The sequence below is a fragment of the Equus asinus genome, chromosome 19 (assembly GCF_041296235.1).
Source record: "Equus asinus isolate D_3611 breed Donkey chromosome 19, EquAss-T2T_v2, whole genome shotgun sequence".
In the NCBI taxonomy this organism is placed as follows: Eukaryota; Metazoa; Chordata; class Mammalia; order Perissodactyla; family Equidae; genus Equus; species Equus asinus.
Genome location: NC_091808.1, coordinates 3858419 through 3871247, shown reverse-complemented (window position 1 = coordinate 3871247; position 12829 = coordinate 3858419). Strand labels below are relative to the sequence as shown.

At 62.7% G+C, this 12829-nt stretch overlaps 1 protein-coding gene across 6 annotated transcripts; it reads left to right on the top strand.

The window, feature by feature from the left end:
• The first annotated feature begins 3063 nt into the window (after positions 1 to 3063).
• Positions 3064 to 12650, top strand: ERFE (erythroferrone). 6 transcript variants are annotated; one of them, XM_070489262.1, is made up of 8 exons: positions 3079 to 3366; positions 5761 to 5883; positions 7134 to 7236; positions 8413 to 8751; positions 8829 to 8933; positions 9018 to 9108; positions 9944 to 10022; positions 10670 to 12650. In XM_070489262.1, the coding sequence occupies exons 1-8, from the start codon at positions 3169 to 3171 to the stop codon at positions 10766 to 10768; spliced, it is 1137 nt and encodes a 378-aa protein (XP_070345363.1). In that variant the 5' UTR covers positions 3079 to 3168; the 3' UTR covers positions 10769 to 12650. The 6 variants fall into 6 exon arrangements, with proteins under 6 accessions (XP_070345361.1, XP_070345364.1, XP_070345363.1 ...); XM_070489265.1 differs by having other exon boundaries at positions 3081 to 3366; positions 8507 to 8751; XM_070489261.1 differs by having other exon boundaries at positions 3087 to 3366; positions 8829 to 8937.
• Positions 12651 to 12829: the final 179 nt, after the last annotated feature.

Below are 12829 nucleotides of genomic sequence, written 5' to 3'. Positions count from 1 at the left end.
CAGAGCGTGAGCATCACCTTCCCAGGGTGCAGGTTGGCCCAAGTGGCACTTGACCTGAGAGCAGCAAGCCCTCTGGCCCCTGTGGACAGAATCCGGGCCAGCAACCCAGACACGGGGCCCCAAGCAGCCTGGCCTCCGGGCTGGGGGTGAGCACCATCGGCCGCCTTCCTCCTGGCCGTGGCCTTGCCTGTTCCCACGTCCCTTATGAATGGGATCCCAGAAGAGGGCTCAGGGACAACAGCTGCTATTATGCCCACTTAACAGAGGAAGGCTGCATGCCAAATGGCCCTAGATGTGCCACCTCCAAAGCCCCATGTGACCTTTGCTCCAGGGGGTCGTGCAATGGCCAGGTTTGCTGAGCAGACCCACTGCCGGGATGTCCTGGGCTCTGACCATGCTCTGCCGTGGCCCCCACAGCCTGGAGCCTCTGTCTTCACATTGGTCCGGGGGTACCTCCCTGTGACGTGGTGCTGATGGCCTGGGCAGGGACCCTCGCCACTCAGGTGGCCTGGAAGGCAAGCAGGCCACACTCACCACAAATCCAGCTCATCCTGGAGCAGGCACCTGTGCCTTATTGCCAGCTCTCAGGCAAGGAAACTGACACTCCAAGATGCTCTGGGACAGGCTGGCCACCATGAGGTCCCCAAGCCAAGCTCCTTTCTTCCCACTTCGTTGGGCTGCCCCCAGGGCATTCCACCTCCTAAAGCGGGGGAGGTTCTGTGGACAAGCCCCCTGATTCAAGAGTGGCCAGATACAGGCGTTCCCCTGGGATTCCCTGCCAGCCAGACCCCCGGAGGAAATCCCACCCCCACGGGATGCCCACTGGTCTGAGAGAGACACAGGGCCACATCCTCTTCAATAACCTTCAAGCTCATCCTGCAGCTCATATTTCACGCCATCTAGAATAGGAAGGACCTTAATGGATGAAACGTGCGGCTGTGAAGATGTCATCCTGCCCAGTGGGCAAGAGGGTCTGACTTCAGCCCCAAGCCCAGGCTGTGTGTCCCTGGGCGAGCCACCCACCTCTCTGGGCTAATCAGTGGGGCCTGCGAGAAGTGAATGAAGGGCTGGATGTGGACGTGCTTTTTCAGAAACACCAAGGGACCGTTCACAGAGCTGCGACTCCTGGGGACAGGAGGCCCTCTCTGCCAGTGGATCTTAGGTTTCAGCAGAGAATACCCTACGCTTGGTGTCCTATGATCGCGGATGCAGTCTCCTTGAGTAAATGAAACAGAACAAACTTACAACACTTAACCCTGAAGCACATGCCCAGCACATACAAACAGGTCATGAAAACGTTCCAACGTGAGGCTTCCTAACAGACCTTCCTTATGGGCCCAGAAATAAGAAGCCACCCGAGAAATCCTTAACTCTTTTCCGGCTTCCCAATAACGCCCTCCACGCATCTGGAAGCAAATCTCCTTACTCATAACAAAACTGCTGAACGTTTGCAGAGGAAATAAGTTCATATATTTAGTTGAGTACATCTTACATAAGCCGGTATTCCACAAATGTCTTCTTGGAGATCTGCAATTTCTGTAGGGATTTCTCTTTTTTCATTCCATGGATAAATCTTTTTAAAAAATTGTTAAAAAGATGAGGACAGAACTTCTCTTTTGCAATCCTAATTTGCTTCTGAAAGACATCCTCATAGAGTAAGTCTTTGGGACACACTGACCCGTGGGGGGAACACATTCTATGGTGGGCGGGGTATTTTTTCTTTAAACATCCTCCCCCACCCCCAAAAAACTCTACCACCATCCCCACATCCTACAGGAAAAGAGGCCAAGTCACGGGGAACAATTAATACCAGGCTTTTTCTAAAATATGGAGTATTTCCCGTCCCCTGGAAACCGTGCCTGAGCGGTGGGGACTATAGGTGGTCCATGTGAGCTCCCCTCTGAGGACTACCCTCGTCCCCTCCCCCAGGCCAGACTCCTCCTGGCTTCCAGTTCCTGGCGCCACATCCTGAAATAGGACCGGGTAAGGCCTCCTCTCTTCTCAGAAGAGGTCAAAATCATCCCTTGGTGTGGGTGTAGGCCCTTTGGAAGGCGCATTCCTCAGCAGCGCCTTCTCCCACTGTTGAATAAAATGCACTGTGCACCCACCAGGTGCAGGCCCCCAAGGGCGGGGCACAGAGCCGGAGGGCTGTCGCAGGCCATCACCTTGCAGTGGCTGAGACAGACAGGCAACGGGCAGGGAATAGAACAAGGTGGCCCAGGGAAGGGGTGAGGAGGCTGGCTCTTCCCAGGGAGGAGCCTGGAGCTCAGGCCTGCAGGATCTGGTCCACCTGTCCCAGTGGGGTGCCCTGCGCTGACGTGGGTGGGCAGCAGGCAGCCTTGTCCCTGGTTGGGTCGGCTAGGTCCAGATGGAGCTCAGTCCTCCCAGTCCCCTCCTCGGTGCATCAGTGCAGGGTGCTGCCCCGGGTTGTAGATTCACCCGTGCACCCTTCCCGCCCCAGGCGCCCGCAGGTGTGCCGGGGTGGGGAAGAGCGGCTCATCCTTGAGCTCAGGGCGCCCCAGCCATGAGGACAAGGGTGCCCTAGAGGGGAGGGGCCCTCGCCTGGGAAGGGGGCGACAAGGAGGGACTCAGAGTGTCTTCCTGGTCCGCAGTACTCAACATACGTCGGCAAGGCCAGGACAATGGGGAGGCAGGAGGCGTCTCAAGGTCCCCGCAGAGAAGGCGAGGGACAGAGAAGGAAGAAGAGATGCCCCCGGGCCCAGGAGAAGGGGTGTCCCGGCTCCCCGCGAAGCAGAAGCGCTGGACAGCGCGCAGGGAGGGACCAGGAGCCAGGAGATGGAGCGGAAAAGTGATCGACAGGAGGGGGCGCTCCCGCCACCGCGAGCGAGTGCTCCCCGCGCCCCCTGCCTCCCCGGTAGTCCCCTCCTCGCACCCCCTTCCCTACCCTGTGCCCCGCACCTCAACCCCTCGCTGCAGCGCCCCCCCGCCCTCCCTGGCACCACCCCCGCCACTGCCGCAGCGCCCCCTGCCCTTCTCCGCACCCCCCGCCGCAGCGCCCCTGCCCTTCCCAGAGCCCCGCGCTGCAGCGCGCGCCGGAGCCGGGAGGGGGCGCCGGGCGCGGCGGGGGATTCGAGCGCGTTATAAGCGCGGAGCCCCAGCGCGGTTCCGAGACGCCGCGCTCGCAGCCCAGAGGGACCCGCCGCCCGCATGGCCCCCGCCCGCCGCCCCGCCGGAGCCCGCCTGCTGCTCGTCTACGCGGGCCTACTGGCCGCCACCGCCGCTGGCCTCGGCTCCCCGGAGCCCGGCGCGCCCGCGGGGAGCCGCGCCCGCGAGGAGCCGCCGCCCGGGAACGAGCTGCCCGCGGGCCCCGGGGAGAGCCGCGCGGGGCCGGCCGCCCGCCCGCCGGTAAGACGCCGCGCCCGCCTGACCGCGCCCCGGGGACCCCCGGGCTCTGCTCCCGCCGGAGCCAGCCCGTCCCCGAGGCCCAGGGCGCACCGGGCGCGCGGCAAGCGCGGCGCCGCGGACAGGGACCTACGCTGACTTGGCGTCCTTTCTAAAGTGGGGCTAAAACCGCTTTGCTCTCGGGGCTCCAGGGACACCCGGGAGGTCTGCACGCCGCCGCCTGCACCGCCGGGCGCTGTAAAGGCCAGCCTTGACCTTGGCTTTTGGTGGTTTTCTTTGGCATCGAAGCAAAATTCTACCGGGCCAGGGGAAAATGCCTTTTTTTTGGGGACAGAAGGAAGTTGGGGAATATGTAAAATGTAAATAACTTGATTCTCGTGAAATTGGGAAGGAGGTATTTGTAAAAGTGTGAGCAAATTACTGACCTCTCCCCCCCAATCTACTTGGGGCAAATCCCTCTGAAAAACAAAAAAATGCCTCCTTGCCGGTCTGGGGGAAGGAAGTGGAGGGGCGATGCAGGACCCCTCAAGGCCGTGTGACTTCAGGTGTGGAGGGGCGATCTTTAGCTCTGCCCGGCTCCTTCCTTCCCAGGATGGTGCAGAGGGTGGTAAGGTTGGGGGGGCTGGGGACTGCGGGGCTCCGGAGTCCTCAGTGTGGGCGGGGCCTTTCAGACTGGGTGGGTGGTTGGGTTTCTTTTACTCTGAAGATGCCCAAGGGCAGAGGGTCGCTGGGGCCTCAGGACCCGGCCTCTGCTCTCAGCATCTCACTTGGAACCAGGATGGCCAAGGACGCCTTCATAAGGTGGGCAGAGGTGGCAGCCAGCCCTGCGGGCTCCCTGGGAGGAGCCTCCCCAAAGCCCTCTGTCCCCACCACCCTCAGCCACTTCCCATGGACTGAAGGCAAACTCCCCCCAAACAGTGGGCCACCATCCCTGGGGGGCAGGTACGGCTGTCAGATGTCCAGTACAGTCTCCAGGAAGCAGGAGCCTCCAGGCGGGGTTCTGGCTGTGGACCCTCTTTGGGGTTCAAGGTGGCACCAGAGGCTCTGGCTCCTTTCTGAGACTCCCTCGAGGCTGGAGACCTCCGTGAGCCAGGGTGGCTGCCTGCCACCCACCCACACTGCCACAGGCCCGTTTCCATGGGCTCCAGACCATGTGGTTCCTCTTGTTTCTGCTCCCCCAGACCAAACTGGGGTCTGAGTGCATCCAGAGGCTGCTGGTCCAGCTGAGGGGGCAGCCAGCTCGGCATGCCCACCCGGCCCGTGTGGAGTCCTGACGTGGGTTTCCACCAAGGGCGGCATGAGCCTGTGAGGTGGGGTCACAGGTGTCCGTGGAGAGCAGCTGGCGGGGCAGCACCTCGCGGGGCCCACCACCCAGCTAGGCATGGGGAAGCCCCGGGCACTCTGAGGCCCTTCTCTGTCCACCTCAGGTTCCTCTGACCAAGAAGTCCCCATCTGCCCCCCACAGCACACTGACTCCCAAAGGAAGGCCCCGGGTGTCTGCAGAGTGGCCCAGAGACCACTGGGTCTGTCTCTGATGACAGCCTAGCCAGCACCAGAACCCCAGGGTCCCCCCATCAGCCACCAGACTTGGCGCCCATGACCTCATCTAAGGACTCTTGAGCCAGTTTCCTTGCCAGCTGGCATCCTTGCCTGGAGCCCAGACTGTCCCAGGCCCTCTGCCCAAAGGGCTGAAGGCCTCTCCCTGGAAGGACCCTCCTGGAACTTTCCTCATTGTCAGGACTGGTCAGAATGCAGCATGCCGGGGAATGGATACTTCTGGAAGAGTCACTGTCCTTGCAAGGGTCGAGCATCTTGGAAGGCCTGAGGAAGATGAGTGGCTCACGCTCCATGCAGGGGCCTTGACATCTCAGTGCTGGCCCACTCAGTCCCCCTAACCACCCTGGACTTTAAGCCAGGCAGCCCTGAGGGCTGATGTTGGCCTCCCTGGAACTTCGGACCGTAGGGGTTGGACAAGGGGGCCCACTGGTAGCTGGGGTCCCCATATTCACAGTTACCTCCTGAGCACCTGGGGGTGCCAGTGGTCCCATCCCCCTGGTGACTCTCCCAGGAAGCTGTGATCACTGCAGCTCCTACGGAGGAGGCTGGGAGAGGCCTGGTGGCCCAGCAGTGCCAGGCTTCCCGCCCGCTATGGAGCTCTGCAACCCATCTTCCTCCACCCACGTCTGGGGTCCTCTTCTCCTGTTCCCCAGGGATCATCCTCCATGTGCTAAGAGGAAGGGGTCGGGGGCCAGGGGCTGTGCTGTCTTTGAGGGCACCACTGTTGACAAGGACGGGGCCCGAGGGTGCTGAAGGCCAGTTCTACATGGTCACATGCTGTGTGTTTGGTGGGTGTCAACTAAGGGAGGCGAACCAGCCTGAGGGCCACCTGTATTCCAGGAGCCCAGCACCGAGCGAGCGCGCAGCATCGACCCCCATGATGCCTGGATGCTCTTCGTCAGGCAGAGTGACAAGGGTGTCAACAGCAAGAGTGTGAGCAGAGGCAAGGCCAAGAAGCTGAAGGTGAGCAGGAAAGCGGCAGCCAGTGTGTGTGTGTGTGTGTGTGTGTGTGTGTGTGTGTGTCCCAGGGGAGGGGTGGGAGGGGGGTCTTCCGTGAACCCCTAGCCCACCGCCATCACCCCCTGCACCCCTCGCCAGCCCCCACTGCACACCCTGAGCGTTTCCAACAAACACAGCCCCTACCCCTCGGCCTGGGGCCAGAGAGCACAGAACGTGCCAAGCTGGGGCCCAGGTGACCCTGAGTTTGGGGCCTGATCTGACCACTTACCCTGCACCCCTTGAATGCCAGGCAGCCTGATGGGCTACCCCCTTCCTCTTCCCTCTGCACCTGGTGAGGGAGGCCTGGGCTAGCCTGGGAGGGCAGTCAGGGACCAAGCTGGAGGGGCCTGCAGGCGGGTGGGAGTGACACACAGTCTGGTTCCCAGTGGGTGGGGGGCACGGGGATCCTGGCAGTGCTGGTTCCCCTTCTCATTCAGCCTCGGACCTGGCGCCTGGTTCCGACGTCTGACTCTTGCCTTGAGCCCCAAAGAGGGCCATGTCCCCTGGGGTGGGGAGCTCTGGGGCAGAAGTGTACTGCCCATGCTGGGTTTAGGTTTCTCCATCCACCCAGAGGACCAACCTCACGCTGCCCCAGATCTGCCCCAACGATGCAGTGCCAGGTTCTGAGCCTGAGGCAGGTGGGCGGCTGGGCTGTCCCCACGGCCTGGCCTGGCCCATCACCCTTGCCCCTCTGAGCCACCTGGCCCTGCCCCAAACTGAACTGGGGGGTTTGCCATGCTCCTCCCTGCAGGGACTTCCTTGCTCCCGTGTTGGGTCCCAGCCCTGCCCAGGGTGGGCTCCTTGAAGTCCCAGGCCCTGCTGCTGGGCCAGGCACAGTGGGGACTCACTGATGTTTGGCCGACTGGTGCAGTAACAGACCCTGAGACGAGAAAGTGGCCTGGAGTGTCCTTCCCACCTCCTTTCCCTCCTTTCCCCCTCTGCCTCCCCACTGGCTACCCTGCCCTCCCTCAGCCCAGCCCTGGGGGCCACCCCACCCCACCCCTGGCCAGCCACCAGCCCCTGCCTCCAGCACAATCCAGTCCTCACACTCAAGGCCTGGCAGCTTTCAAAGCGCGGACCCTCACTGCCTTCTCGGGGAGTCTGAGGCTGACCTCCACCTTGGAGGTCACTGCGGGGGCCCCTCCTGCCTGCCTCTTTGTGGCAGCTCCCAGCCTGCCAGTTCAGATGTCCTCACTGCTGAGGTTCCCTTTCAGCTCGGCCTGCCAGGGCCCCCTGGTCCCCCCGGCCCCCAGGGCCCCCCAGGCCCCGTCATCCCACCAGAAGTACTGCTGAAGGAGTTCCAGCGGCTGCTGAAAGGTAGGGGGACACCTACGCGGGCACAGCCCCCACCTGGTGCGAGTGGGGCCAGGGGAGGCATCCTGGAGGAGCCGAGATAGCTAGACCTCAGCACATGGGCCAGCACCCAGGGGGGCCCCTGTTCTGTGCCAGGCTCAGGGGCCGCCCAGCTGGCCTGGGTGGGCTGAGGGTCAGCAGCTGGGGGTTGGAGTGTGGCCAGGAGGGGGCTCCACAGAGGAAGGTGGGCTTGGCCACTCCATGTTCAGTAGCTGCTCGGGGACCAGCACCCATGCCCCACCTGGACATCAGGTGAGCCCAGCGAAGGCCAGCAGCCCGGAACCTACACCCCGAAAGTGGAGAGTGTCAGGGGGAAGTCAGGGCCTTAAGCTTGCAAAGTGCTTCTCTGACCCTCATGGTGACACGGGGGAGATCTGAGGCTCCCCTAGGTACACAGGCCCCCTGACTGCAGACGCCAACTTCCTCCCCTCCATCACCCCTGCCCCCACCTCCTCCCCTGACAGATCTCAGCTGCTGGGCAGAGAGCCCCATGGGAGGGCACCTGTCCCCAGTGGGGCACGGACGATAGTGTATGGGGGCAGCACAGGGTGGAGTCCAGCCTGGCACCCCCCAGTCACTGTCCGGCCCCGGCTGGGGCAGCAGAGCTGGAGGGTGCACAGGGAGAGAGTGGAGTGGAGCTAAGCTGTCACACTCAGGGGGCAGCCTGCACTGTGGCCAGCTGCTAAGCGGTGGCTCACGTTCTTTACTAGAGTTGATTTTATTAGGAAGAGCTATTGAGAGAGCTTGTCCCCCTTCCCGACAACTTACTGTTCATTGAAATACACCAGCTTCAGCAGAGGGAGAACCTCCATGTTATTTCCCGTGTAGCTGCAATAATTTATTTACACCCAGCTCCTTCCAAAAATGATCAAGCCTGGCTTATACGCTGGCATTCGCTGATACAATAAAAAATGTAACCAGAGAAAAAGCAGCAGCGTGAAGGGGGAAGTGTGCGTAGGATAGAGAGCGCTGAGTGTGTCTGCCCCGAGCTTCCCGGTAGCCAAAGCGTGAAAAGAAACAGGAGCGGCCACAGGGCCAGGAAGCAGTTTCTGCAGGCCCCGCAGGCCAAGACGGGGTCTCCCGTGGATTCCGGAGTGCGTTCAGGGGCCATCGGTGAGGCCTCCCCCCCCCCCCCCCCAGCGTTCTGGAAGTGCCAGGGTGTGGAGAATGGGTCCGGGACACCCACGCGCGGGCGGGTGGTCCCGGCGCGCGGCCACCGCTCACTCTGTGCCAGGCGCGGTGCGGCAGCGCGAGCGCGCGGAGGCCGAACCCTGCACGCGCGGCCCCACCGCGGTCCCGGCCGCCACCAGCGGGAACGAGGAGGCGGCGGCGGGGGCCGCGGACGTGCTGGCGCTGCTGGCCGCGCCCCTAGCCCCGGGCCCGCGGGTGCCGCGCGTCGAGGCCGCCTTCCACTGCCGCCTGCGCCGGGACGCGTCGGTGGAGCGGCGCGCGCTGCACGAGCTCGGCGTCTACTACCTGGTGAGGCCCGGCCGGCCGGGGCGGGGCGGGGGGGAGCAAGGATGCGGCGGGCCCGTGACCGTCCGTGCGCCCCGCAGCCCGACGCCGAGGGCGCCTTCCGCCGCGGCCCCGGCCTGAACCTGACCAGCGGCCAGTACACGGCGCCCGTCGCCGGCTTCTACGCGCTCGCCGCCACGCTGCACGTGGGTGAGGCCCGGGGCCCGGGAGGGGGGATCGCCCGCGCCGCCCCGGCCTCCGCCGCCCCATGACCACCCCCCTCCCCGCAGCGCTCGGGGAGCAGCCGAGGCGGGGGCCGCCGCGCCCCCGGGACCGCCTGCGCCTGCTCATCTGCATCCAGTCCCGGTGCCAGCGGAACGCGTGAGTGGGCGCAGGGGAGCGTGGATAGAGGAGACTCAGCCCGAGGCCGCGCCGCCGCGGAGGCAGGCAGCTCCGGGCTTCCGAAACAGGCACCAGAGCCGCCTCCTCCCTCCAGCACCCACCCCGCGTCCCGGCCCCCTGTGCACACTCCCCGACACCCTTCCCAGGACCTGGGAGCCTGGCCCTCGCCCGCCTCGCCCCCCGACCTCCCGCCCCAGGGGACTGACTCCATCTCGTCACCTCCTCAGAGAGGCCTTTCGTGACCACTCTGCAGGGCCCTCCCCAGTCACTCTGGCCCCTCCTGTGGACTTCCTTCCCGCACATGACCCTGTTCATCTTCCCCGTTGCAAGTTGGTCCGCGCGGGCAGGGGCGGCTCCCTCGGTAGCCCCAGCCCCCAGAACAGAGCCCAGGCACAGAGCAGACGCTCCCTGATAAGTCCTATAAGGCATGAATGAATGAAATTCAAAACCTCGTGTTCTGATTTGCAAGTCCTCCACCGATTGGCGGAACTGCTTATTAGCGTCACTGCCGCCATCCCACCACCTCCGCTCGCGTCGTTTCCAGCAAAGCTAGGACCTGCTGCCCCTGGGCGCGGCCAGCCTGCCGGGCCGGCCCTCACAGCTCACCTTGGCCCTGTGGAGACTGTCCTTACTCCCCTTGGGGAGCCGGTTCAGATACCACCTCCCCCAGAAGACCCAGCCGAGACAGCTGTTCCACCGGCACTTTCGCAGGCCCGGTGTTGGTTGCTGGGTGACTATGAGCACATTGTGTGTAAAGGTGGAGGGATCTGGGGCGGGGGGGCGGGGGCTGACCCTCTTTCTGCTTTGGCTACAGCTCCCTGGAGGCTGTGGTGGGCCTGGAGAGCAGCAGCGAGCTCTTCACCATCTCGGTAAATGGCGTGCTCTATCTGCAGGTGCGTGGGGCAGGCTCAGGCATGGGGAGCACCGCCTGGGCGTGGCCTTTGGGTGACAGGGCAGGGAGGGGTGCTGGTGGGTGCTCAGGAGCTCTGGCAGCAGTGCCCTCAGACTCCAGGCCTGGGAGAGGTTTGGGGTCGCATCCAAGCAGAGCCAGGCCATGTCCAGGTCACCTTCCCCCAAAGATACAGAAGGTTGTGTGGGTCCCCAGATTCTGCATTTCTGGAAGTTCCCTGGGGCTGTGACCCTGCTGGTGCACGGACATTTGGAGCAGCCAGCCCAGAGTACCAGTCCCACGAGGCTCTGCTAAATGGGTCGCTGGCCAGGTCTATGGGGCAGGACCACCCTCACACCCCACTGTGGGGCTCTCACCAACTCAGCATGCAGCAGAGAAGCCTGTTTGACTCTTGAACTCTCCGGCCCTGAGCATGGGCTCGCTCCCAAGCACGTGAACCACAGTGAGCCCCTGGCCACAGGGGGGGCCCACGGAGCTGCAGAGAAAGCACTAGAGTAGGGGTCAGAGGCACTGGGTTTGAGGGCAAGGCCAGCCAAGCCCTGGCTCCACGTCCTTGGGCAGGTGGAGTGGGGGTGCCCCTGCAGGCTGGCAGTCCCCAGGCTGACTCCTGGTGGGCGCCCCTCCCTGTAGACGGGCCAGTACACCTCCGTATTCCTGGACAACGCCAGCGGCTCCTCCCTCACGGTGCGCAGCGGCTCCCACTTCAGCGCTATCCTCCTCGGCGTGTGAGCGGCCACCCCAGGCCCTTGCTCTTGCTGGGCAAACAGGGCTAGGGTCCAAATGATCTCTGGGCAGTGTCGGAGTGGCAGAGGCCACACACAGGAGGAAGTCCCCTGCAACTGCCCCCACTGGCCACCGCAGTTCAGCCCAGAGATGGCCACAACAGCCAGCCCCAGGAGGTGACATGGAAACTGGCAGTCCTGGAACCCGGATGACTTCAGGATGCTGTCATTCAAAAATGGGAAAAGCCCCATTGGGCTGTTATTCTGGAAATGTTTCCAGTGAGGTTCAGTGTGCCCAGGAGCACTTGCTTTTGTCCCTGGCTGCACACCGGGCCCCTCCTGGCCGGTTGGGCACCTTGCCCAGAAAGCATCAACTGCCTTGCTGTGGCAGAGCCCTACCTTTTCCATCTTTCTTAGCATTCTCTTGGGCTGTCTGGAGTGCCAGCCTGGAGGGAAAGGCTGGTCAGCCTGCCCAGGTGCCCTGTGTGCAGGGGGAGGGCCTCCCAGGGAAAGCGAGCTGCATGGCAAGGCCGCCATGAGCAACAGCCTTCCCACAGCTCCCCTCTCCACCTGGGGCCCTCTGGTCCGCACCTGTTCTTCCCCCAACAGTGTCTCTGGCCTGCCCAGGGACCTCAGGGTGCTGCTTGGCCTGCAGTGACCACAGGACTCAAGACTCTCATTGTAGCTCCTTGGCAGAGCAACCTTGGAAACCAGAGGGACGCTGGAAAGGGCTTATGAAGGGACAGTGAGAGTCTGGGCCTGCCTTTGAGGAGCTGTGGTCACTTCTAAGGTGTGCAAGATGACCTGCAAGTTCACCTCGCAGATGGCCTTTCCAAACAGGAGCTATGCTCTTCCCCTCCTCAGGAAATCCTTCCCTTTTCCCATCCCCGTTGAGGTCTCAGTGCTGGGATCCACCCACCAGATGAAAGATCTAGAACATCTTTGCAGATTAGAGACGGCCAGGCCCTGCCCACCCATCTGAACAGACACAGCAGAGGCTTCCCAGGAGCTGACAGCTCCCACTGCCCACCTATGGCCTAGCTTGGTCCAACCAGCTCGGGGGTTATTCAAAGCATCTTCCCTAATTGGGTGGAAACGGGGCCCCGAGCTCGGACGGGTGGAGGAGACAGTGCCGAGAACGAGCTGGTCCTGGGAAGGCTGGGTCCCAAGTCCGCCATGCTGCAGTAGCAGTGATGGGACCCGGGTGGGGGAGGGGGACGTGTTCCTGTGAGGAGACATGGGTGTTGCCCTGCAGCATGTTTCTTCCAAGGTGCAGGGGCCCCCACTGCCTGCTGAGGAAGTTACCCCAACCCGTCCCTACATACAACGGGCTACCGGGACCTGGAACCACAGGTTGTCCTGGGGGCCAAACTGCTCTAGCAAGGGTGTGTTCAGGCCTGGGAGGGAAGAGGGCACTGGCCAGTCACCTTAACCTAGCTGGCCTCAGGGTGCGCAGGTGACTGATCCCCAGACTCAAAGACCTCCCTCCTCAAGCACGGTACACGCCGACCCGTCTGTGCCCTCTGGCAGGCCTGGCACGGTTCTCAGTAGGACTCGCACCCGCCCTACCAGGAAGCGCCGGCCGGCCTGTCCTGCCTCCCCTCGCGCTTTGATAAGGGGTGACGTGACCACACCCTTTTCTGGATTTCACTTTGCATCCAGTGGGCACAGATATTTTAGAGAAGTTCTCTTTTACCCTTGAAAAAGCCACAGATCTCTTTCATTTTCTCAAGTGTGTTACACAGCAATTTAATGAAGTATTTATTGTATAATATTGCCAGGTAGAATATATTTATATATAACTGACTTTATGAAGTGGTGCAAGTACGTAAGAATTGTGTTATGTGATTATACAAAGTTGCAATAAAAACAAAGGGCAGACCTTAAAACACAGCGTCGTCTTCATTTAGACCAGGCTCGCTGGGATGGTGGGGCGTGCACTGTGGGGGGTGAGGTGGAAGGATGGCCTCCAGCCTGTGGGGGCCCCAGGACCCCAGGAAGGTGGGGGGGGAAGGCCTTGCCAGGGAAGCCGCGGTGCCAAACCTCTCTAGCTCTGCAGCAGTGGCCC